Source organism: Hemibagrus wyckioides, linkage group LG10, assembly GCF_019097595.1.
Source record: "Hemibagrus wyckioides isolate EC202008001 linkage group LG10, SWU_Hwy_1.0, whole genome shotgun sequence".
Taxonomy (NCBI): domain Eukaryota; kingdom Metazoa; phylum Chordata; class Actinopteri; order Siluriformes; family Bagridae; genus Hemibagrus; species Hemibagrus wyckioides.
In genome coordinates this window covers 13,330,130-13,353,056 of record NC_080719.1, presented here as the reverse complement: position 1 = coordinate 13,353,056, position 22,927 = coordinate 13,330,130, and the positions used below count along the sequence as shown (strand labels likewise).

Sequence of the window (22,927 nt, the reverse complement as noted above, 5' to 3'; positions counted from 1 at the left end):
TGTTTGTGCTGCTGTTCCTGTGCTTTTGACTGACCCATTTTTGTAGAAATACTGCATCTGTTCATGTTTTTCAGCAGGGGAAAAAACATGGTCTTTAAAAGTTTTAAAAGAGCTGACACAAGAGAGTCAATGTCTGATTAGGCAGTGTAGCATTAAATTGTCTTATTGTGAGATATTAATTTTACTGAGATACACTGATCAGGCATAACATTATGAGCAGTGACAGGAAGTGAATAACACTGATTATCTCATCATGGCACCTGTTAGTGGGTGGGATATATTAGGCAGCAAGTAAACGTTTTGTCTTCAAAATTGATGTGTTAGAAGCAGGAAAAATGGGCAAGTGTAAGGATTTGAGCGAGTTTGACAATGGCAAAATTGTGATGGCTAGACCACTGGATCAGAGCATCTCTAAAACTGCAGCTCTTGTGAGGTGTTCCCGGTCTGCAGTGGTCAGTATCTATCAAAACTATTCTACAACAAAAATACAACTTACAGAACTTATAGGATATGAAATATCCTTCCTGAATATGGAAGCATGAAATATATGCACAGTCCTGTCTGTGGTCTTATACTGTCCAGTTCAGTAGCTCTCATTTAAAAGTGTCCAGTTTTGTTTTACTGTGCTATTTGTTCAAATATTTAACATAGATATGTGAAATAGATGATTAAAAAAAAAAACATTATATAAATAAATATTTAACTAGCCACCTACTGGCATGGTTTTGGGAGGTGAGAGGAAACTGAAGAACCCCGAGAAAATATGTGAAACTTTACAGAAGGCAGTAAGCCGAGATCAGGATGGAACCAGGGACCCTGGAGCTGTGAGGCAGCAGCACTACCTACTCTTCAAAACTCTTCATCTGAGTGGTCCCAGCTGCAGGTTTCCCGTACGCTGTTTTCAGGAAACTCCACCTCGAGGTCGTATACAAAGTCTGGGTCATCTTTGTGGCGCCGGTTGAGCTCAAACAGTACGTCCATTTCTGCTTTGCGACGGTTCAGTTCTTCGTCACTGAGCTTGTTGAGATCGTCGTCATGTGTGTGAGAGTGACGTTGTTCTCTCAGACTCTCCTCCACACTGAGACCTCGCAGGTGATCCCGGAGCACTGTGTGCAACCTCACCAGTTGCTCCAATGAGACCGAGTCCAGGTAATGTCCATGACGGGAATGATGCTTCAGTCTCTCTGCAGCCCTGCTGCAGTCTGGAGGAGTGGACCAAATGTAAAGACATGTTCATATTTAATCTAGATAAATCATTTAATAATGATAAGTCTGTTAAATAATGTCTGACCAATAGAGTTAGCAAATACAAGAAAGATAGTCTGTTACCTGAGAATTGTGAAAAGCTTCTCACTGGAATTACTCTTTTACGCAACTTGTTTGTATGTTCATCTTCATATATGAGGATGACTGAAGGTGGATCAAACTTAATCCCACATCTTTTAGCTATTATAGGCATGATCTGTGCCTACAATATTCTTGTCACCTGTAAGATGGGAGGATACATTTTTTTCAGCATTTGGCATCGTTGTAGTATCTTGGTCTAATGCAAATTATTGTAGGTAGGAAAGAAGGAAGTAAGGATAGAAGGACGGAAGGGAGGAAGGAAGGATGGGATGGAACGGAGGTAGGGAGGGAGTTAGGAAGGAAATAATCTAGGAAGGAATGAAGGGAGGGAGGAAGAAAGAAGGGAAGGATGGGAGGGAGGGAGTTATCATTTTGCTCTGATCAGACATTTTATTTGCCATCAGTTGTATATTACTAAATGTAATGAACTAACCTGGATTAATCATTAATAAAGCAGAAAAACGTTCGCAGGAAGCTGGACTTATGCGACGCTGTTGCCATAGCAATAGAGTAACCAATTGCATTAGATGAAACACCTTTTGAAAGTACAACTGGAAGACAACTAACTAAATCATAATTCTGAAAATTAATCTGGATGTTCGTTTACATACCTATAGCTGTTATGAAGCGCACCTTAAAACTTAAGCTGCAATTTAGCAGAAAACACCAGAACATCCACACCACCGCTTCTGGTTGGCGCTGTCTTCTTCTTCTTCTTCCTCTGCTTCTTCTAACTATAACTACTGAGATAGCGCCATCTAATGGTCACCCATGACCGAACACGGAACTAACACACCGATGACGGCTAAATTCCAAATCACTCCTTATTTGATATGTAGTGCACTAGTTTGAGTCTAAAAGCATGGACAAGATATATACTTGAACCCTATAGACTTGAAGCCTATTTAGTACGCCTGTATAGGGAGAGTGTCAGAATTTGAGATTCAGCCGGGTCCGGTGATATGACTCGACCATGTTACTCCTTCGTTTTGTAGTTACTGTGTTATGTTTATTTTTTTGTAGAGCTTCACAGAAAGGTAATGACCTTGTTGCAGACGAAAATGGTAATTGAATGCAAATTTTAGGAGTGTATGACAAATATCTAATAAACAAACAGCTCCGTTGTCCATCATAGTGGTATAGTTAGCTGGTCATATTATTTTGCTTTCAGAGTTAAATGCGCACTCTTTGTTGATCATAAAATACATTTATTGTTTTGTCCCGGTTTGTTTCAGATGATGTCGGTTGTGGTTTTGTTTCCTCTTGGCTTGAATCGGTGGTGCTGTCGATGAAGCTTACTAAACATGGCTTCCACAGGTAAACAGCATGACAGGTGAAATGTGAAGACTGATGAATTTTGTTGGAAATATTATAGATGTAATATTACAAGTATTACAGCTACCATTGGGAAGCAAGGATGTCTTCGTTTGACTTATCATTTGATGAACTCAGTGTATATTATAGATAGTTTAACCATAATTTATCAATATTTTATGTTCAGCTTTAAGTTAAAATCATCTAACATGTGAAATGATCTGAAATGTGTAAGTAAGAAACAGGCATAAGTAATCACAACATACACTATTTTGCCAAAAGTTTTGGGACACCCCTCCAAATCATTGAGTTCAGGTGTTGTTTTTCAGGGGTTGGGCTTGGCCACTTAGTTCCAGTGGAATGAACTCTTAATGCTTCAGCATACCAAGACATTTTGGACAATTTCATGCTCCCAACTTTGTGGGAATAGTTTGGGGATGACCCCTTCCTGTTCCAACATGACTGCACACCAGTGCACAAAGCAAGGACCATAAAGACATGGATGAGTGAGTTTGGTGTGGAGGAACTTGACTGGCCTGCAGAGAGTCCTGACCTCAACCTGGTAGAACACCTTTCGGATGAATTAGAGCAGAGACTGAGAACCAGACCAAAACTGGGACGTCTGCCTTTACATACACATGAATGTAATATGCAGTTGGCCCACCCTTTGCAGATATAACAGCTTCAACTTTTCTGGGAAGGCTTTCCACAAGGTTTAGGAGTGTGTTTATGGGACCATTCCACTAGAAGCGCATTTGTGAGGTCAGGCACTGATGATGGACGAGAAGGTCTGGTTCGCAGTCTCTGCTCTAATTTATCTCAAAGGTGTTCTATCAGGTTGAGGTCAGGACTCTCTGCAGGCCAGTCAAGTTCCTCCACACCAAAGTCTCTCATCCATGTCTTTATGGACCTTGCTTTGTGCACTGGTGTGCAGTCATGTTGGAAGAGGAAGCGGTCATACCCAAAATGTTCCCACAAAGTTGGGAGCATGAAATTGTCCGAAATGTCTTGGTATGCTGAAACATTAAGAATTAATTTCACTGGAAATAAGAGGACAAACCCAACACCTGAATTCAATGATTGGATGTCTCAAAACTTTTGAAAATATAGTGTATATTTCCATCCATCATTTCATTCAATCATTTATCATTAATTCATCAACCATTCAATCTTCACTGAGGCATTTATCATGGTCAGTGTTGTAGTGGTTCCATAGCCTATTTCAGGATCCTGGCCTGAATACACACAGAATGGAGCTCAAGTGCACCACAAGCACTCATTCACACCTACAGGCAATTTAGAGACACCAGTGCACCTTCTGGCCTGTTTCTGGAAGGTGGGAGAAAACCCACATGAACGTGTAAAACCACACAGACAGTAATGTGTACTCTAACAGACAGACCATGGAGATGTGAGATGGCAGTGCTATCAGCTGCATTGTTGTCCTGCCCACAACACTTGCTGTGAATTGTCTGTCTGTAAAGGCATTTTCACAATAGACAAAGTAGGACCCCCATATTAATGGAAGATAGATTTCAAGCCCCTCAGATAGTAGCAAACACTAATATAATGTAATGGTAGTGTAATGTGATGATAAAGTGTTATTTATTTATAAATTAGCCACACTGAGACATTAACAACAATAACTACAAATAGAATAGGACAATTAGAATAATGAATATTTATTTCACTGTGCTCACACTTCTACTCATGGTGATATGATAAAATCTACTGAGAAATAATTATCATTAGCTTGTTTGGTAGATAGATAGACAGACAAGCATTTAATCGATCCCTGTGGAAATGATTGGATTACTGAAGTATTACTCTGCATTTTTCAGGGACCTTGTTTATGAGGTTCGACATGAGCCTACATCACATCCTGTCAAGGTTCTGCTTCTTCACACATTGCCCAGTGGAGTTTACATGGATCAGTATCAGCTTGCGGATCTGAGCGAGGAAATGGGATTACAGGTGATAGTGGTTTACTATCTTTTTTGTCTTTTTTTTAAGCTGTCAGAGTGCAGAGATGATCACTCCAGTGTTTATGAAATTCCTGTCAGTCCCTTGGTTTGTTCTGTTACAGCTTCAAATATGCACGAGCCTGTAGATAAAGTCTGTGGTGCAGCAGTGACCTGGCTCAGAAGCAAACACAACAAAAAAAAGGGACACTACTGGGAAGTGTTGTGTTACAGCATTATATTGTTGTGAGATGTTCTGTAATTTCTTTCCATTTAACTTTCTCATTATTGGGAACAGACACATGTAAAATGCATTCATAAAATAATTTTCTGGGATGATTGGGATTTTAAAATCTCAGGTACAATGTGAAAATTGTTTTTAGAATATCAAACCTTATATTTATACAAAGGTTAAATAAAACAATCAAGAAAAAAATATGTTGTGCCTCAACCACCAGCAGAATGTGGACATAACATTCTAATAAGCTACACTTGCTAGGTATAGTTTTGATAAAAGCAATGTGAATGGTGAAGATGTTTACACACACTTTAACCAGTTATTACCCTCACCTATTTTAATGAGGACACTCAAATAAGGATTTTGGCGTACACATGGAGATATACATCGATCAGGCATAACATTATGAGCAGTGACGGGTGAAGTGAATAACACTGATGATCTCCTCATCATGGCACCTGTTAGTGGGTGGGATATATTAGGCAGCAAGTGAACATTTTGTCTCAAAGTTGATGTGTTAGAAGCAGGAAAAATGGGCAAGTGTAAGGATTTGAGCGAGTCTGACAAGAGCCAAATTGTGATGGCTAGACGACTGGATCAGAGCATCTCCAAAACTGCAGCTCTTGTGGGGTGTTCCCGGTCTGCAGTGGTCAGTATCTATCAAAAGTGGTCCAACTGGCAACAGTGGCCAAGGCTCATTGATGCACGTAGGGAGCAAAGGCTGGCCCATGTGATCCGATCCAACAGACGAGCTACTGTTGCTCAAATTGCTGAAGAAGTTAATGCTGGTTCTGCTAGAAAGGTGTCAGAATACACAGTGCATGACAGGGCAGGACTGTTTTGTCAGCAAAAGGAGGAGACAATATTACGCAGGTGGTCATAATGTTATGCCTGGTTAGTATATATGTGAAAGTCAACGCTGCATATTGTGACCACGAGACTGAAAAGATTGAAAAGGATATATTCTCTGGCTTTAAGTTTTTCCTAAACACCAATTTTGAATTCTCTCCAACAGTATGATTAGAAAAAAAAAAATAGGAAATCAGCATGCTAATTAAAAGATATGTCTGTATATGACAGGTACTTCTTGATTCAGCTTTAGATCTCGAAAGCCCGGCCCATGTTTCTTCCGCTTTCTCTGCACTGGTGTTTCTCGGTCCTCCTGAGCCTCTTCACACTGCAGTTCCTGTCCATGCCCGGTACCACAAGGCTTCTAGTTCAGGAGGATGGGAACAAATCATCATCAATCCACCAAGACTGCTGCTTCGTTCAGAACACTGTGGGTGAAAACAAAGCACAGAAAAAAACCCTCTTATGGTACTTGTCCACTGAAGACAAATTATTAACAGATCATTTCCAATGGGTGAAGTGCAAAAACACTGAAATAAGGATTATGCAAATTGCAACCGATAAGTATGTTAGGGTGACCAACTACACAAAAGAGACAATTTTGTTGTTCATACACAATTGCCCATTGGATTTATACTGCTTGTGTACTCTGTAGTTTCATCTGGATGATACAAAAAATTCATAATGGTCATAGCCCTCTTTAATTTTAGCACATTTGAGTGGAAATCACTGGATGCTGCTCTAAATAGACAAAAATATTAACTGCACAAAATATTTAATTAAGTGCATTTCCTGAACTTTGTTAACAAGAGTTGCCTACATGAACAAGCATACAATTCATCTAAAACTCATGATTTCATGATTCATTCACATTACTGCGTTGTAGTCGCATCTCTGAAGTTAAAGAGGAAAGAGATATGGTCACGGCACATCACGTGAATTTAGCCATATTCTCTGCATTCCAAAAGATATCTCTGTCTTTTCTGTGTTAGGTGACACTGTAGACCCTGGATTATCTCACAGGGTGGTTGAAGCTCCTTGCACAATTCAGAACCAGAGTTTGTGCTCATGGCTGGAGATCCATGGATTACAGGTAATAGAGTTCTTGCGGAAACAACACTGATCTGATCACTGACGACATGATGTGCATGAATGATCTGATATTTGTAAGATCTGTTAAAAGCAGCGATTCACTCATTCAATATGTTGTGATGTAGATCAGTTTTAAAACAACACCGATCAGGCATAACATTATGAGCAGTGACAGGTGAAGGGAATAACACTGATTATCTCCTCATCATGGCACCTGTTATTGGGTGGGATATATTAGGCAGTAAGTGAACATTTTGTCCTCAAAGGTGATGTGTTGGAAGCAGGAAAAATGGGCAAGTGTAAGGATTTGAGCGAGGTTGATAAGGGCCAAATTATGATGGCTAGACGACTGGATCAGAGATCATCTCCAAAACTGCAGCTCTTATGGGGTGTTCAAAGGCTCATTGATGCACGGGGGGAGCGAAGGCTGGCCTGTGTGGTCCGATCCAACAGACGAGCTACTGTTGCTTAAATTGCTGAAGAAGTTAATGTTGGTTCTGATAGAAATGGGTCAGGGCTGTTTTGGCAGCAAAAGGGGGACAAATGCAATATTAGGTCATAATGTTATGCCTGGTCGGTGTATATTATGATTATTCACACGCCTCCTTGACTGAAACGGAGATGTGAGGACAGTAGTCTGAGGTGTGGTCTCCGTCCCCTTCCAGTCAAATTCAAGCATGGAGAATCACTATACACAAAAATGTAAACTAGATATTTATATAATTAGCTAATGTTTTTTTTGTGGTGGCTCTTTTTTCTGTGCAATGCATATTGTTTCCTCATTTTTCCATATGTACTTGGCAAAGGATGGTATCTCCTTCTTTTTTTTTTTTAGCTATATATCTGTCCAATGATTTCAGACGTTTTTCCATACACTTCCCCCAGCTTTTCTGTCATTTTTTCCATTTAAGTACATGTAGTGTTAAATTAAGCCAGACCAAAGTAACAAGCCAATTATATCTACAATCAGTAACTATACATTTAAGAATAAGAGGTGTCTAATGCAATGTTTGACTTGGAATTATGTCATTTTCATACCTTGAGTTTAAGCTACCAAACAGGAAAAAACATGGAAGCCTCATATTCCATTTTGTTAGCAACAACCTAGCCAGCTGACTGTGATGAGTAATGTCAGTATGTTGACTGATCTGAAGCAAATACTAATATACAACAGGCTCGTTTAAAGGTACACATGTTGCTTTGTTCGCTGTTAATGCTGTGAGCAGACATGTTGATTGTCATTTGCTGAACTCAGGGTGGAGGAGACCATCCCAAGTTCCCAAATAAGCATTCTGAGTTTGCTTTGGGTTTTTCTAGTCGGAAGTTGAATATTGCAAGTTATAAGCGTTGGTCCAATACTGAAAAATTACTTTGTGTCTCTTTACTCCCTCATAGGTGCCAAGTGTGAGTCTCGATCTTCCAGTGGGTGATTCCTCTCTGCTCATCCCAGTGTGTGCTGTAACAACACTGGTGTCTCTGCTGTGTAGTGCTTTTCTCTTCAGGGCTGTCTGGAAACATGGCATCTTCTGAAACTGTAATGAAGTGAAAAAGTGTCGTATTGTCATGGGCAACTGTAAAGTTACAAGCCTGTGTTAAGCATAAAAGACCACAGTCTGTGTGAAAGACTTTTTACCCTCCTGGAATGAGCAGAATTTTATTTATGTACAGTAAGTTGTTCTGTTCGGTCTGACTTGTACATGGTGTAATTTTAATAAAAAAAATGTTCCATTACCAAACATGTTTGTATGTCTCATATCTCAGAATGGACAAAAAATCCCAGATCTTTAAATTATTTATTTATTTATTTATTATTATTATTATTATTATTATTATTATTATTATTATTAATAATAATAATAAATAATAATACAGTGTATATTATTCTATCTAAGGACACCCCTGTTATTTTTTATTTGGAATATATTAAATAGAGGAGCAAACCAAGATAATGGGCACACCTCAAATACATTCATAATAAGCCTGAATATATTCAATATTTTTTATATATCTTTGCATGAGTTCAGGATTTTAATTGACTTAGAAAGTTTTGGTTTTGAGTGATTTGTTTGTTTGATTGTTATGAACATGTTTTGGTAATACTTAGATATCTTAGTATAATAGAAAATTGTTGAAGAGAGATTAATGCGATTAATGCTAAGAGATTTATGCTTAGCACATTTTTTTTACATTTGTAATCTATAATGTTTTATTTCTTTCGAAATTTAATGCATAACTTGTCTTGAATTCATGTTTTTGAAGGTCTTCAAATTTGTCTGGTGTTTGCCCAGAAGTCCTCAATACCGGAAGTGGTTGTAAAGGCTTCATTTATTATTTTCCCCACTCATAATTGGGCAAATCCCGCCTTCTGAACTATGATTGGCTGGTACGTTAAAACTTTCGGCTTTAAGATTGGCTAATAGGCTGTAAAGCTCATGTCTTCGCCAATCCGAGCAAAGAAGCAAGGCTTTGTCTTAAAACAGGTGGGGAATTTAGCGCAAGTCTGCGTCTATCGAAGGGTTGGGGCAGGTAGGAGCCGAGACTCGGGGAGAAAAGTCTCTGGGTCTGGGAAGCCACCTCCCCGTCGCTCTCGCCTTGTGCCGATCACAAAGAGTGAAAAGTCGGTAGTTAGCTCGATGTTTCGTGTATAAAGTTGACTACTACAATTCTTCTTGACCGTCAATATTTTTGTATTTGTTAGTTTTGCTGTCCAGAAGAAAGCGGCTTCTCATTTTGGTGGAGAAAAAGTGCTTCAGGTCTGGATTGCCTACTAGCCAAGTTCCGTGGAAGTTTGCAGAGTGGAGCTGCACAGGTGAGTTGCTAACCTGGCTAGCGGTACATTCGCTTAACATTTACAACCAGGATTGTTTAAATGAGCGCTCTGATATTTGCAATTTTTTTTGTTCAGCATGTTTAATTTTAGGGCCAGCATTCGAGTTAGGCTAGCAGGCTAGCTAGCTAGTTAGTTAGCAAGCTTATTACTTATGCAGCGTTTTATCATCCAACCGATATAAAGTTGCGGTATATGGTCTAGTTTAGGAAAACTTTCTCACCAGCCGTAACTGCTTTAGATTAATCGTTGCATTTAGTGTCTCTAATAGACTAGTCTTAAGTAGTTATCACAGCGCTAATGGCCATTGATCTGAATGTAGCCGTCATGTTAGCTGAGTTTGCACGGTGTTCATCGGCACTGCTGCCAACTCTTCAGGGGAAAGTAGACAAGGCACGCGCAAGAAGTCGCTAGAGCTCGCCTGATGACGTCATATGCTAATAGGCCTTACACTGAGGCATGATCATTTGTAGTGATGATTTTATATTAGAATTTTATCAGAACAGAAAATAACTTAAGCAATTACAATACATCAGGGTGTTGTGAAGCGACCCCCCACCCCCCCCGGCCCAAGTAATTTGCCTGCACTAATAATTTGGCTTTTCTTGATGACACTTTTTATAATCATTTATAGTTACATTTAGTGTTGTAGAATGTCCACAAGACAAGATAGACCCTGTTATAACATGTATTGTAACAATTATACAGTTGTTCTCTTTTTTTATTTTTAAGTTAATGTTATTGCTCTCATCAATGTTTTGTTCGAACAGCTCATTCACACTGATTTGTATGAGGCAGAGTGTCACATAATAAACATCATATTTAACATTTAGATAAAACATTTAATTAAGTTTCTGTAAATTTTATAAAAAAGTTTATAAAAGAATGCTGGGGAAGGAACAACTGTTTTATTTACATTTCTGGCATTTGGCAGACACCTTTATCCAGAGCGACTTAGATTTTTTTAATCTTTTTTTTTATGCAATTATTTTTTTTAATTGAGGGTTAAGGGCCTTGCTTAAGAGCCCAGCAGTGGTAGCTTGGTGGACGTGGGATTCAATCTTTATCACCTCATTACCATAACCACTATGCTACCATCAGCATTTTTAGTTGATGTTCTTTAATTATTCTTTAATAAACGCCAGTTATTTGTGTTTGATTATTTAAACATTGACATGCCCACAGTTACCCATATATGGGACGCCCTAAAATGCTTTCATGAAAAATACAGATATTCACTTTCAAAGGGCAGAAGTAGTAGGCACACACATGCCACACATTTTATCAGTAATAGTCTGGAAATCAGTAGAAACTGATGCACTGCTGGTGATACCTGAAAGTATTATTTTAATTAAAAAAAAGTGTGTAATTAGCAGCGCATAACTATTTCACCTTCCACAGTTCAGGTGTAAATGGGTAGACGCGTTGAGATACTGTGAAATCATTCACATTTTACCTATAATATAGTATAAATCTAATAAAGTCAGTCAAGATTTGTAATCCTGCACATAGATTTGAGAACAATCAACACTCTTTTGCATGTTGGTTAGAGAGGTTTGGTAGATGTGTCTAGAGACAGCTTAGCGGAAGTGAGTCCTATCACCTCTTCTCGCTAATTCTATACAAGCACTGCATGAGCATGTCTCACCTCTCTACCCCTCTTGTGTGTGTGTGTGTGTGTGTCTTTCACTCACTCTCTTCTTCAGTTCAAATTTCTCTGGTTCTTTTCTGCTCCTGCATTTCTCTCCCCCCCCACAATCTGATTTGGTCCATCCTTCCCTCTTTTTTTCTTTTCCTCGCTGTTCTACTTTTCCTCTTGAACCATGTGTGATAACGTGGACCCCGAGGATAAGCCACCTGCTCCACCTGTGAGGATGAGTAGCACAATCTTCAGCGGTGACGGGAAAGACTACACGCTGCTGGCCAACCACAGCTCCAAGCCCTTACCGTCCGTACCTGAAGAGAGGAAACCTCGCAGCAAAATCATCTCCATCTTCTCAGGGGCAGAGAAAGGTGTGTGGATGTGTGTTCCAAGTGTTTTTTTCCCCATTAATTCTAAATATAATAATAATAATAATATAATATAACTGTCTCTTAGGTGGACGACGGAAAGACAGGGACAGAGAGCGGCCGGAAATCTCTTCTCCCTCAGGATTCGAGCACACCATCCATGTGGGATTTGATGCTGTGACTGGGGAGTTCACGGTGAGAGGAAAAGATTTTGTTTTATTTGTACAGCAAGTTCCCAAATCATAAGATGTGGCTACTATATACTTATAAGTAGCAACAACACTGTCCTATAACATGTCTGCTCTGTAAAAAAAAAAACTGCCAGAGATTTGTGATCTAGTCATCTGCCTGCTCCCGTTCACCAGCTAACTTTTCCCAATCACAAGACAGTAAATAACTGGTGACACATGGAGTCAGTCAACCACATCTTTCAGTGACTGCTGCACATGTTGTATAACCCTCTAGGAGGAAAGCATTATCTGAGCACACAGAAGTCCACAATTGGTTAATGTTGATGATTTCACAATCTCCCGATGATATGGTCAATTCTTTGCGGTTGTCCTAGTTTTGAAAGCTGGAATAAAAGCATACTCATGGCCTTTATGGTCAAACAGATTACTGCACTCCACTTTACACTCAGGGGAAATGAAATTATTTTCTTAAACGCGCAAAGAGCGATATGTCCGGTGTGAGAGAAGAGCAACTCCAACAGTCAAACAAGTAGAAGTCTGCACCAGTAATTCTGTGGCGGTATTTTCTTACTTCCAGAATTGGGAATTCATGTGGTCATTGAGATAGCAGTCTGTTCTGCAGAAGAATGTAAATTCCCCAAGTTCATAAGGTGAACCTCAGTAATCATTGCACATTCCAAATCTCAGGCATATATCCAAGTGTACCAAAGCCTGGTTTCCTGGAATGATCCGGGAATGACTTTCACGGAGTTCCTGGATTTAAATCTCGCTGAAAGTCATTGGTGGTATTTGAAGAAAAGTGGAAATCAAAACTTTTGTATAGGAACAATGGGCAAAAAAAAACCCCACTACAATGGTGCTGGTGTAAGTTCATCATAACCTCTACAATTACATTTACAGTGCAGCTTAGTAGTTAATTCTGTATGTTTATTTTCTTCACAGTTCACTCATCCAGTGAGGAAACAGACTTCATTGATTTAAAGCAGTTCAAATAAATGTAATTTTAGATATTTTTAAGCAGAACAAGTTTCTCATGAGCAAAATGATTTAATAACTACTGACATGCTGAACTTTTTTCAATTTGACAGAACTCACAGGCTTATCTTTGTTATTGGTATAATGTACTAGTACTGGAATGGTATACAGTTTTTAATGTTCAGTGGACATTAAAATAAATTACACTCGTCCACATACATAAGCTGACAGATTGCCATGATTGGCTAGTGTTCCTGCAATTGACAGGTGAGAGAGAATATGCTCCTTTCATGCAATTTTACTCATTTGGTTTGCAGCCTTTGAGAGCTGAGGCATTGACAGGATTTGAACTTGCAATTACCAGAAAAGCAAGTGTGAATTTTTTTTTCCTTCTCTTGAGTGCTTGCTACATTGAACAGTCAGAACAAACGCTAATAAAATCCAACCGAAATGAAACCAAAAGTATTAACACTGGACTTTTTCCTCTCCATTTTCTTACTGTTGCTTGGTACCTCTGAAAAAAGGTGTGGGTTTATGTGTGAAAGTGCACAAGGGTTAGATCATTTGAATCATTAATCAAATATGGAGATGTGCATTGAGCCATCTGTGGAGGGTAAGCTGCAGCTTTCAGTTGTCTTTGGGCAGTTATATCAACGATGTATTGGAGCACAGGTCTGCTCTGTTTTCTTAAAATAGTCAGACTCATGTTTCATTGTCCTCCTCTGTACTTTGTCCTGTAGGGGATGCCAGAACAGTGGGCACGATTACTGCAGACCTCCAACATCACCAAGTCTGAACAGAAGAAGAACCCTCAAGCTGTGCTAGACGTTCTCAAGTTCTACGACTCCACAGGAAACACAGGCAGACAGAAGTACCTCAGCTTCTCTTCAGGTGAGCTTACAAACCTAATCGGACTATGTAAATTTTGGCCAAATCTTTTGTTGTGTACATAAATAGGAGTTTAATGTAAGGCACATGACGCACAAAATCCATAACAGAAGGACACATGGGTTCCTGGAAAACTAAGTGAAAGAAAGTACATTAACAACACTAATAAATCTCTTTGACAGCACGTAATGCCTTGTTTTCTCTACCCATTCTATGTTTGTTTAGAGAAAGACGGATTTCCTTCAGCTGATCATTCGGTAAGTTTTGAAATGTTGACTCCAGAGCTTTTCAGACCCCTTTAAAGGGTTACATCTCGATTTAACTCTTTGTCTTTAAACACACAGCCTGTTAAAAAGAGCACAGTACAGCCCTCACCAAACGTCAAGAACGTTGACGATGACGACGACGATGAGACACCTCCACCTATCGTGGCACCGCGGCCAGAGCACACCAAGGGGGTAAGAAAAGCCAAGAAACAGTGAAATAGATTAGGTCTTGATCAGATGGATTTAGGTGAGAAATTGCAGCATAAATTAAATCCACCAGTGGCAGTGCTTTTATGTTTACACAGTAATCTATGTGCCATTAATTTACATCATTTATAGATGTATTATTGTAATATATAGATCGTATTATAATTAACTATGAGTGTTTCATGTGCCTGCAATTGTTGTTTTTCTATAAAAGTACTATAAGAAAGACAGTTCTGGTTCTATTTTAAGGTGGTGATCTCAGAAGCTGAAGTAATTGGTTCTTGTTACTAACCTTCAGTTAGTAACATAAACTGAATTATTTAATATACAGCCAATGAGGGGGGAAATTATGTGAAATGCTTAGACACATACAGAGTTCTATAGAGACATTTAGATTACTTATACCTAGATTTCTGCTAAAAACCCAAATGCTATCTGTCTCTTTCAGGCAAACACTCGGTCAGTTATCGATCCCATCACTGCACCAGTCTCTCCAGATGGGGACGTTGCATCCAAAGCTGCAGAAAAACAAAGACCCAAAAAGGGCAAGATGTCTGATGAGGAGATCATGGACAAATTGAGTACGCACAAATATGTGCACATCACAACACAGTTATTTTACTGAAATGCCACATAAGCCTTTGTTTACTGTGTTTAAAAAAGAAAAAAGGTTGTTACAAGACTTGTCATTTGTCTGTGTTTTGTTGTTTGCAGGAACCATAGTCAGTATTGGAGATCCTAAAAAGAAGTACACACGATACGAGAAGATTGGACAAGGGTGAGATTTGTTCTTAGACATCAGTGCTGTTAAGTGCATGTGTTGGCTAAAGTGTGCGTGAAACATGTTTTCTCTTTCACAGAGCTTCAGGAACAGTATTCACGGCCATCGATGTTTCTACTGGACAAGAGGTAATAAAAATTGTTGGCATCTGAGAACGTTATTTTAGATATTCCTAAAATATATTTAAATTGTTAGTTCTCACTTTCATAGTCACTTTCTTATGTTCTTTCTTATATTCCGTGTTTTAATTAAAGATATGGTGTGGCAGAAATATCAAATTTACCACTACAGTAGTTTGCCAGCCAAGCCATGTTTGGTGCAGGCGCTGCTCTGAAACTACTGCCATGTATAATTTCGGGTAATGTGAGCCTCATAGAGCTTGAAACCAAACTGGTCTTGATTATAAGATTTATAGTAGAGTGTAATTTTGATGCTAATTTATTTAGGAGTGGAAATGACCATGCTTGGAGGCATTGTCGCTTAACCTTGTCGGCATAATAAATTGTGGTAAAGATGTGACTAATGGTACCCCATTAGCTTTTGAAGTATACACCGATCAGGCATAACATGAGCATGGACAGGTGAAATGAATCCCACTGATTATCTCCTCATCATGGCACCTGTTAGTGGGTGGGATATATTAGGCAGCAAGTGAACATTGTCCTCAAAGTTGATGTGTTAGAGGCAGGAACAATGGGCAAGTGTAAGGATTTGAGTGAGGTTGATCAGGGCCACATTGTAATGGGTAGATGACTGGATCAGAGCATCTCCAAAACTGCAGCTCTTGTGGGGTGTTCCCGGTCTGCAGTGGTCAGTATCTATCAAAAGTGGTCCAATGAAGGAACAAAGGTGAACCCGGTGACAGGGTCATGGGTGGCGAAGGCTCATTGATGCACATGGGGTGCTGAAGAAGTTAATGCTGGTTCTGATAGAAAGGTGTCAGAATACACAGTGCATCCCAGTTTGTTGCATATTGGGCTGCAATGCTGCAGACCAGTTAGGGTGCATAATGTTATGCCTGGTCAGTGTAAAGTACAATGCATTTTATATTTATCATTCCTTTCCTTACTTTTCATAGGTGGCCATCAAGCAGATCAACTTGCAAAAGCAACCGAAGAAGGAGCTAATTATCAATGAAATTCAGGTTATGAAGGAACTGAAGAACCCAAACATTGTTAACTTCTTAGACAGGTACCATTTTTAAAATTACAATTAAGACTAACTTTCATTGGCGGCAAGCTGATTACGGTTATTCTGTGATGTGACAATGTTGTACTGTTTGTGTGTGAAGTTTTCTAGTAGGGGAAGAGCTCTTTGTAGTGATGGAGTACCTTGCTGGTGGCTCACTGACTGACGTAGTGACAGAGACGTGTATGGACGAAGCTCAGATCGCCGCTGTTTGCAGAGAGGTGTGTAAAATGTCCAATCTGGTAATCCAGAGATGCAGAACAATTCATACGGTTTAAGTCACCTGGGTGGAGTCAAGAAATGAGTCCACCAATGAATTTGTGAAGTGAATATGTTGTGTTAGGAGTACTAACAGCAGACTTGGTAATGATGCACTGTTACACAATCTTTGCCATTCTCATTACAGTTCGAACATTACAATTTTCAAGTTATCCTAAGGATCAAGAAAACAACAAAAATAAAATACTACAGTTAATTTGATTAATTAAGCTGTTATAATGAATTCTAAACATTCTAAAGTTTGCTGGAAAAAGGCTAGGCTTGGAATTTTTTGTAGTTTGGCTGTTTGTAACCGGCCATTAGGTAATTACATGTTTATCCTTGATTTTTTTTTCCAGTGTTTACAAGCACTAGAATTCCTTCATGCCAACCAGGTCATTCATCGAGACATCAAGAGTGACAACGTTCTCCTGGGAATGGATGGCTCCGTTAAACTTAGTATGTCAAACCCCACAGGGAGAAACCCTTCATACAAGAAAACTCCTATGCAAAAACACATTAAATGGGTTTATATTTTGAAGTATTTCTCATGTGCTAACCAATTCAGATGCTAATTTGTTAATTTTGCTAATTTCCATGAGATGTCTTGTGCTAATTTGTTGAATTTGTAGGTGTTAGCACAGTTAAAATGGTGTTTGATTGGAGACAATCTCACATAAGTGATATAGTCAGGTTCTGCTAGAGATCCATTAATACATTAATTGTGTATTAATGATATAGTCAACAAAGTTTAATGGAGACAAAAACATTGTTTCAGAATGCAGTGCAGCTATATGGAGTTGTTATGTTAAGGCAGAGATTCTGCTCAGGTAGTTAATTATCTTATTATCTGAAGGAAAACCTTCAATCAATGTGAAAACAGACCAGTGTTCTGATGAAGTGAGCTTTATTAAAAAGCTATTTCATTACAAGTCAACTGTACAATTAGCTGATTAACACATTTATTATGGATGTTATTATATAAGTCTTTTATGCTGGAAGATCTTTCCTTTAATAGTTATTTATACTTTCTTCCTATTTATACTGCTTTTGCTGAGGAAACATTTGAGTTTTTATGTAGAAAATGTGAGCATGTTTCGTGGTGTTAATAATCCTTCTTGGTTTTTCTCTGTAGCGGATTTTGGTTTCTGTGCTCAGATAACACCTGAGCAAAGCAAGAGGAGCACGATGGTGGGCACACCATACTGGATGGCCCCTGAGGTTGTTACCCGGAAAGCTTATGGACCCAAAGTGGACATCTGGTCTCTTGGTATCATGGCTATAGAGATGGTGGAAGGAGAGCCACCCTACCTTAATGAGAATCCACTGAGGGTACGCCCTGTTTTACAAAGCTCACACAAGGAGACAGAGGAATGGGGGAAAAAGTCACATTCAGACATTCTGAGCAAAACCTGCTTTATATTCATCACCTATTCTACTTTTCTTCCTAATTGCAGGCACTTTACCTCATTGCTACTAATGGAACACCAGAGTTGCAGAGTCCAGAAAAACTGTCCCCCATCTTTCGGGATTTCTTAGCTCGCAGCCTGGAAATGGATGTAGAAAAGAGGGGCAGCAGTAAAGAACTTTTACAGGTAAAGATAAGGAAGATATGGTGTTGAATTTCTGGAATTAAATAAAAACTTTACTGAGCATAATTTTCATCCGAGTGCCAGGATGTCAACATGTACTATATTTTCTGTGTTTCTTTGAGTAAATTTTGTTTAATTAGATAATTAAGAATTAAAAATCTATGTGTACCAGGGATTTTAATGTTGTAAAGGGCAATATGGCCAAAAAATTGAATCTCAGATTTTTTAAAAACAAAATTCGATTTTTGATTTTAAAACGATTTATTTTTCTTTAAAAAAAATTTAATAAAACACTAGAGACTATAGAATAGATTTTTTTTTTTTATTTGAGCAAAAACGGTATAACCAAACATATGAACTGCTAATTTGGACTAAAAGTGCAAAATTACTTTCGCTAACAAGTTTGTTTTTTTTTATTTTAGAAAAACAATAATCAATACAACATAAAAACCTTTTTTGGGGATTTATAAAATGCAAACTTTCACTAGTCTTTACAAGTTCTAATTATTCTAGTAAAATAAAGTAATATAACAAAATATGAGGGATTTGTAAAGTGCAAACTGCAGACTTAACTTAAATCACTTTTTATAAATTAAATAATTGTCACCTGAAAAAAAATCCCTGAAGGAAAAACAATTTTGTAAATCAGTTCAACATGCAACTAACACGCTAAATAAAACCAACATGCAACTAACAAGCTAAATAAAATCATACAGGAGCCAGACATCATTTTACAACTGTGTATATAGGCACAATCGGGCGAGTCTAGGATTTTCATTTAAGGGGGACTCCTACCCAATAAGGGTATAATAGTAAAAAATATAAATAAAATAAAGGTTTGACTAACAGGGTAGGGTGGTAAACGTATTGCAGCATTCCACTGTATTGCATAGATGTGTTTTATAACAATTGAGTACTGAACAAGCCAAATACGAGTCTTCCTGATCACACGTGCACACACACACACACTTGTCCTCTGATCCTCGCTCTGCGACACCGCGGTTTCTTCAGCCCGACTGAAGAACGCGCTGAAAGACGAGGAGGAGCCGGAAGTCTGCCACCGTTTTCGTCGCTAGGCCATTTTTAACATTTCTATTCAGCCACCCTAAGAATTCTGCGATTCTCCACAAATTCGTGATCGCTTCAGTCCCCTTTAAATTTCATATGGAAACAGTGGCAGACTTTCGGCTCTTCCCCGTCTTTCAGCGCGTTCTTCAATCCAACTGAAGAAACCGCGCCTCTCTTAGAAACTAGCTCTTTGCGTCGCAGAACTACGGAAGCTCGCTCTGCCAAACCAAAGTGAAATCGTAAAATCGATTTTCGTTTTTTCAACATCGACATAAACCATAAATTCGAATTAATCGATAATAATGATTAATCGCCCAGCTCTAACTTCATGCAATGCTCCTTTGGTGCAAAAAAATTTTTACCTTTTTAATTTTACCTTTTTTTTACCCATTTTACCTGTTAATAACCTTTCTCCTAAACTGCCTGTATGAATAAAACATGATAGCATGTTCATTAATCATTAACTTGACTCTGTTTTCTCGACCACGTCCACTAGCATCCTTTCCTGAAGTTGGCGAAGCCTCTGTCCAGTCTCACACCGCTCATTCTGGCTGCCAAGGACGCCATGAAGAACAACCGCTAGCATCCTCCCCCGGAAGAGCCATGTTGAGAAACCCAATGTTGAACAGACTCCAACACCTGTGCCACATCTCTTACAGCTGTGTCACCTGGCCAGCTAGTATTGCCAAAACAAAATTTCTCCAAGTATTTCAGCAGAGTATTTCAAACTGGTGGGACTCCTCTTGGGTGGGAGGGAAGATGGGGTGGCATCTTAAATGTCCTGTCTCCTCATCAGTATTACGGTAGCCTTTTTTCATACCTTTTTTTGCTGCACAGTATTTCATCAGATTTTTCCATATCATTTCTTCTCTTGTGACTTTTATGTGCAGGAGATTCATGTCCTTAAGGGAAAAAGTATTTAAAGTGTCCTTGAGATGTTTTGTTAGTAATTTCATTTTTATAGAATGAGTAATGAGCTAATGAAAAAACTTGTGCCCATTTTTTTTTTTGTCATTTTCTTTAAAATGTAGCTGGGATAAGGTAAACCAGCGTTATCAGTGGGATGATTGATTTTGTTACCTGATGTCATTTCCTCGTCGAGCATGAACTGATGTAAGAATGGACCAGTTTCTGGAAATCATTAACATCATGTACACTTTCATGACACGGATACCATATGTTGTGTACTTTAAAGAACCACAATAACTGGTCCACCAAGGATTTAGACTACATGTTTGTATAAATGAGTGTTTTTGTAGTAACTAACATTTTACAGCTGTAAAGTTATCTTTTCAATTTTTGTGGCTCGTGCAAAATCAACTCTGCAACTGCCTTTTTGTTATGTCCTTAAAGGGGCTGTCAGTCAGCTCCAGGTTTTTTTGATAATACCTGAAATGAATTGCCTGAAACTCACTTGTACTCAATCAAGTGCCATATTTCAGCAAATACAGTCAGCTTATTGTCTTTAGATAAAGTGTGGGTTAATTGATAAATTATCGTTGGCAATCACAATCTCCCAGCAAGCAAAACTTAATTTCAGCTCAGGTGTGTGTAGTTTTATATTTAGAAATAGTGCAGATTAGTGGTGGCATCTTTGTTTTCTTCAGGCCTGAAGCTGATTGACAAAGTCAGTTTTCAGCTGCCTACTACAGTGTATATAGTGGTTAAAATTAAATAATAGCTAGAACCTCAAAATGCAGACTTTCAGCTTTAACTTCAGCATTTGTGTGTGTAAATCAGGTGAGCAGTATAAGAATTACAGCACTTTTTAAAAAAACAAAACCCCATCAGAATATATGGGGTCTGGCCAAATGATATATAAAAGGATATATAAACATCTGATATGTCCTTTAAAAGAAGACATACTCTCGAACACTAGATGACCATGGAAAGCAGAAAGGCAGATCAAGAACACCCTCCTGGAGATAGGCACATACACTATATTGCCAAAAGTATTCGCTCACCCATCCAAATAATCAGAATCAGGCGTTTCAATCGCTTCCATGGCCACAGGTGTATAAAATCAAGCACCTAGGCATGCAGACTGTTTTTACAAACATTTGTGAAAGAATGGGTCGCTCTCAGGAGCTCAGTGAATTCCAGCGTGGAACTGTGATAGGATGCCACCTGTGCAACAAATCCAGTTGTGAAATTTCCTTGCTCCTAAATATTCCACAGTCAACTGTCAGCTGTATTATAAGAACGTGGAAGTGTTTGGGAACGACAGCAACTCAGCCACGAAGTGGTAGGCCACGTAAACTGACGGAGCGGGGTCAGCGGATGCTGAGGTGCATAGTGCGAAGAGGTCGCCAACTTTCTGCAGAGTCAATCGCTACAGACCTCCAAACTTCATGTGGCAAGAACAGTGTGCAGAGAGCTTCATGGAATGGGTTTCCATGGCCGAGCAGCTGCATCCAAGCCATACATCACCAAGTGCAATGCAAAGCGTCGGATGCAGTGGTGTAAAGCATGTTGCCACTGGACTCTAGAGCAGTGGAGACGCGTTCTCTGGAGTGACGAATCACACTTTTCCATCTGGCAATCTGATGGACGAGTCTGGGTTTGGCGGTTGCCAGGAGAACGGTACTTGTCTGACTGCATTGTGCCAAGTGTAAAGTTTGGTGGAGGGGGGATTATGGTGTGGGGTTGTTTTTCAGGAGCTGGGCTTGGCCCCTTAGTTCCAGTGAAAGGAACTCTGAATGCTTCAGCATACCAAGACATTTTGGACAATTCCATGCTCCCAACTTTGTGGGAACAGTTTGGAGCTGGCCCCTTCCTCTTCCAACATGACTGTGCACCCGTGCACAAAGCAAGGTCCATAAAGACATGGATGACAGAGTCTGGTGTGGAGGAACTTGACTGGCCTGCACAGAGTCCTGACCTCAACCCGATAGAACACCTTTGGGATGAATTAGAACGGAGACTGAGAGCCAGGCCTTCTCGTCCAACATCAGTGTGTGACCTCACAAATGCGCTTCTGGAAGAATGGTCAAAAATTCCCATAAACACACTCCTAAACCTTGTGGACAGCCTTCCCAGAAGAGTTGAAGCTGTTATAGCTGCAAAGGGTGGACCGACGTCATATTGAACCCTATGGATTAGGAATGGGATGTCACTTAAGTTCATATGCGAGTCATGGCAGGTGAGCGAATACTTTTGGCAATATAGTGTATGTATATGTATGTATGACCTAAAAATTAAAGCAGAAAGTTGTTCCCATATGAATTTATAGCACTGTGGAATTCTATAGAACAATAGCTGTCTTAAAAGAAAGTGTTTTTGTTTTTTACTCCATAACAGTACATTTATTAGAAAATTGTCTGTAATGCGCCAGAGTGAAAGCTGTTCCACACTGAAGAAAATGATTCATTGAATTTACTCAATTTTTTTTTAAGTTAAGTGGTTGGAATCAATTTATTTTAGCTACATTTAAATAAATAAATTAAGTTCACTGACTTTGAACTAAATTTATTTATTTAAATGTAGCTAAAATAAACTGATTCCAACCACTTAAAAAAATTGAGTAAATTCAATGAATCATTTTTTTCAGTGCGCCTTCTATTTGTATGGTGACTTGTCCTCGTTGCAGATGAAGCCAGTGATGGCTGTCTCATCTGCAGATTTCAGGATTTTAACGGAGGTGTTGCCAAAGGTACCGTCACTGACACACTGGTGCATGCAGGCACAGAGAGCTGGCAGTATTTGTGGAAGATGGATGAGAAGCAGTATGACATGACAAACATTTGAAGTTCTGGTTGAAGACTGGGGCTGGCTGAACTGTGCAGGCTTTCAAACAGGAAAGTGAGACCTGGTCAAGTCCTGGAGCCTTCCTGATATTTTCTTTCTTTATTTATTTTGTCTCTTTTTTAAAAAAA

General features: G+C 39.1%; 3 protein-coding genes across 6 annotated transcripts; 2 read left to right on the top strand and 1 right to left on the bottom strand.

Moving 5' to 3' along the window:
• Positions 1 to 21: 21 nt before the first annotated feature.
• cep19 (centrosomal protein 19) lies at positions 22 to 2,072 on the bottom strand. Of its 3 annotated transcripts, XM_058401052.1 has the most exons (4): positions 1,959 to 2,055; positions 1,781 to 1,838; positions 1,330 to 1,486; positions 22 to 1,202 (listed from the first exon to the last, which is right to left on the bottom strand). In XM_058401052.1, exons 3-4 carry the CDS (start codon positions 1,457 to 1,459, stop codon positions 850 to 852), a joined length of 483 nt encoding a protein of 160 aa, XP_058257035.1. In that variant the 5' UTR covers positions 1,460 to 1,486; positions 1,781 to 1,838; positions 1,959 to 2,055; the 3' UTR covers positions 22 to 849. The 3 variants fall into 3 exon arrangements, with proteins under 3 accessions (XP_058257035.1, XP_058257034.1, XP_058257036.1); XM_058401051.1 differs by lacking the exon at positions 1,781 to 1,838 and having other exon boundaries at positions 1,959 to 2,072; XM_058401053.1 differs by lacking the exon at positions 1,781 to 1,838 and having other exon boundaries at positions 1,981 to 2,050.
• Positions 2,073 to 2,226: 154 nt separating this feature from the next.
• Positions 2,227 to 8,537, top strand: pigx (phosphatidylinositol glycan anchor biosynthesis, class X). 2 transcript variants are annotated; one of them, XM_058401049.1, is made up of 6 exons: positions 2,227 to 2,384; positions 2,583 to 2,664; positions 4,503 to 4,635; positions 5,941 to 6,139; positions 6,702 to 6,802; positions 8,197 to 8,537. In XM_058401049.1, the coding sequence occupies exons 1-6, from the start codon at positions 2,321 to 2,323 to the stop codon at positions 8,329 to 8,331; spliced, it is 714 nt and encodes a 237-aa protein (XP_058257032.1). In that variant the 5' UTR covers positions 2,227 to 2,320; the 3' UTR covers positions 8,332 to 8,537. The 2 variants fall into 2 exon arrangements, with proteins under 2 accessions (XP_058257032.1, XP_058257031.1); XM_058401048.1 differs by having other exon boundaries at positions 2,276 to 2,411.
• Positions 8,538 to 9,272: 735 nt separating this feature from the next.
• pak2b (p21 protein (Cdc42/Rac)-activated kinase 2b) lies at positions 9,273 to 20,348 on the top strand. The gene is made up of 16 exons (XM_058401639.1): positions 9,273 to 9,418; positions 9,500 to 9,610; positions 11,335 to 11,641; positions 11,727 to 11,833; positions 13,545 to 13,695; positions 13,918 to 13,949; positions 14,037 to 14,150; positions 14,614 to 14,746; positions 14,880 to 14,943; positions 15,026 to 15,074; positions 16,025 to 16,137; positions 16,238 to 16,355; positions 16,752 to 16,851; positions 17,528 to 17,724; positions 17,850 to 17,987; positions 19,549 to 20,348. The coding sequence occupies exons 3-16, from the start codon at positions 11,452 to 11,454 to the stop codon at positions 19,633 to 19,635; spliced, it is 1,593 nt and encodes a 530-aa protein (XP_058257622.1). The 5' UTR covers positions 9,273 to 9,418; positions 9,500 to 9,610; positions 11,335 to 11,451; the 3' UTR covers positions 19,636 to 20,348.
• Positions 20,349 to 22,927: the final 2,579 nt, after the last annotated feature.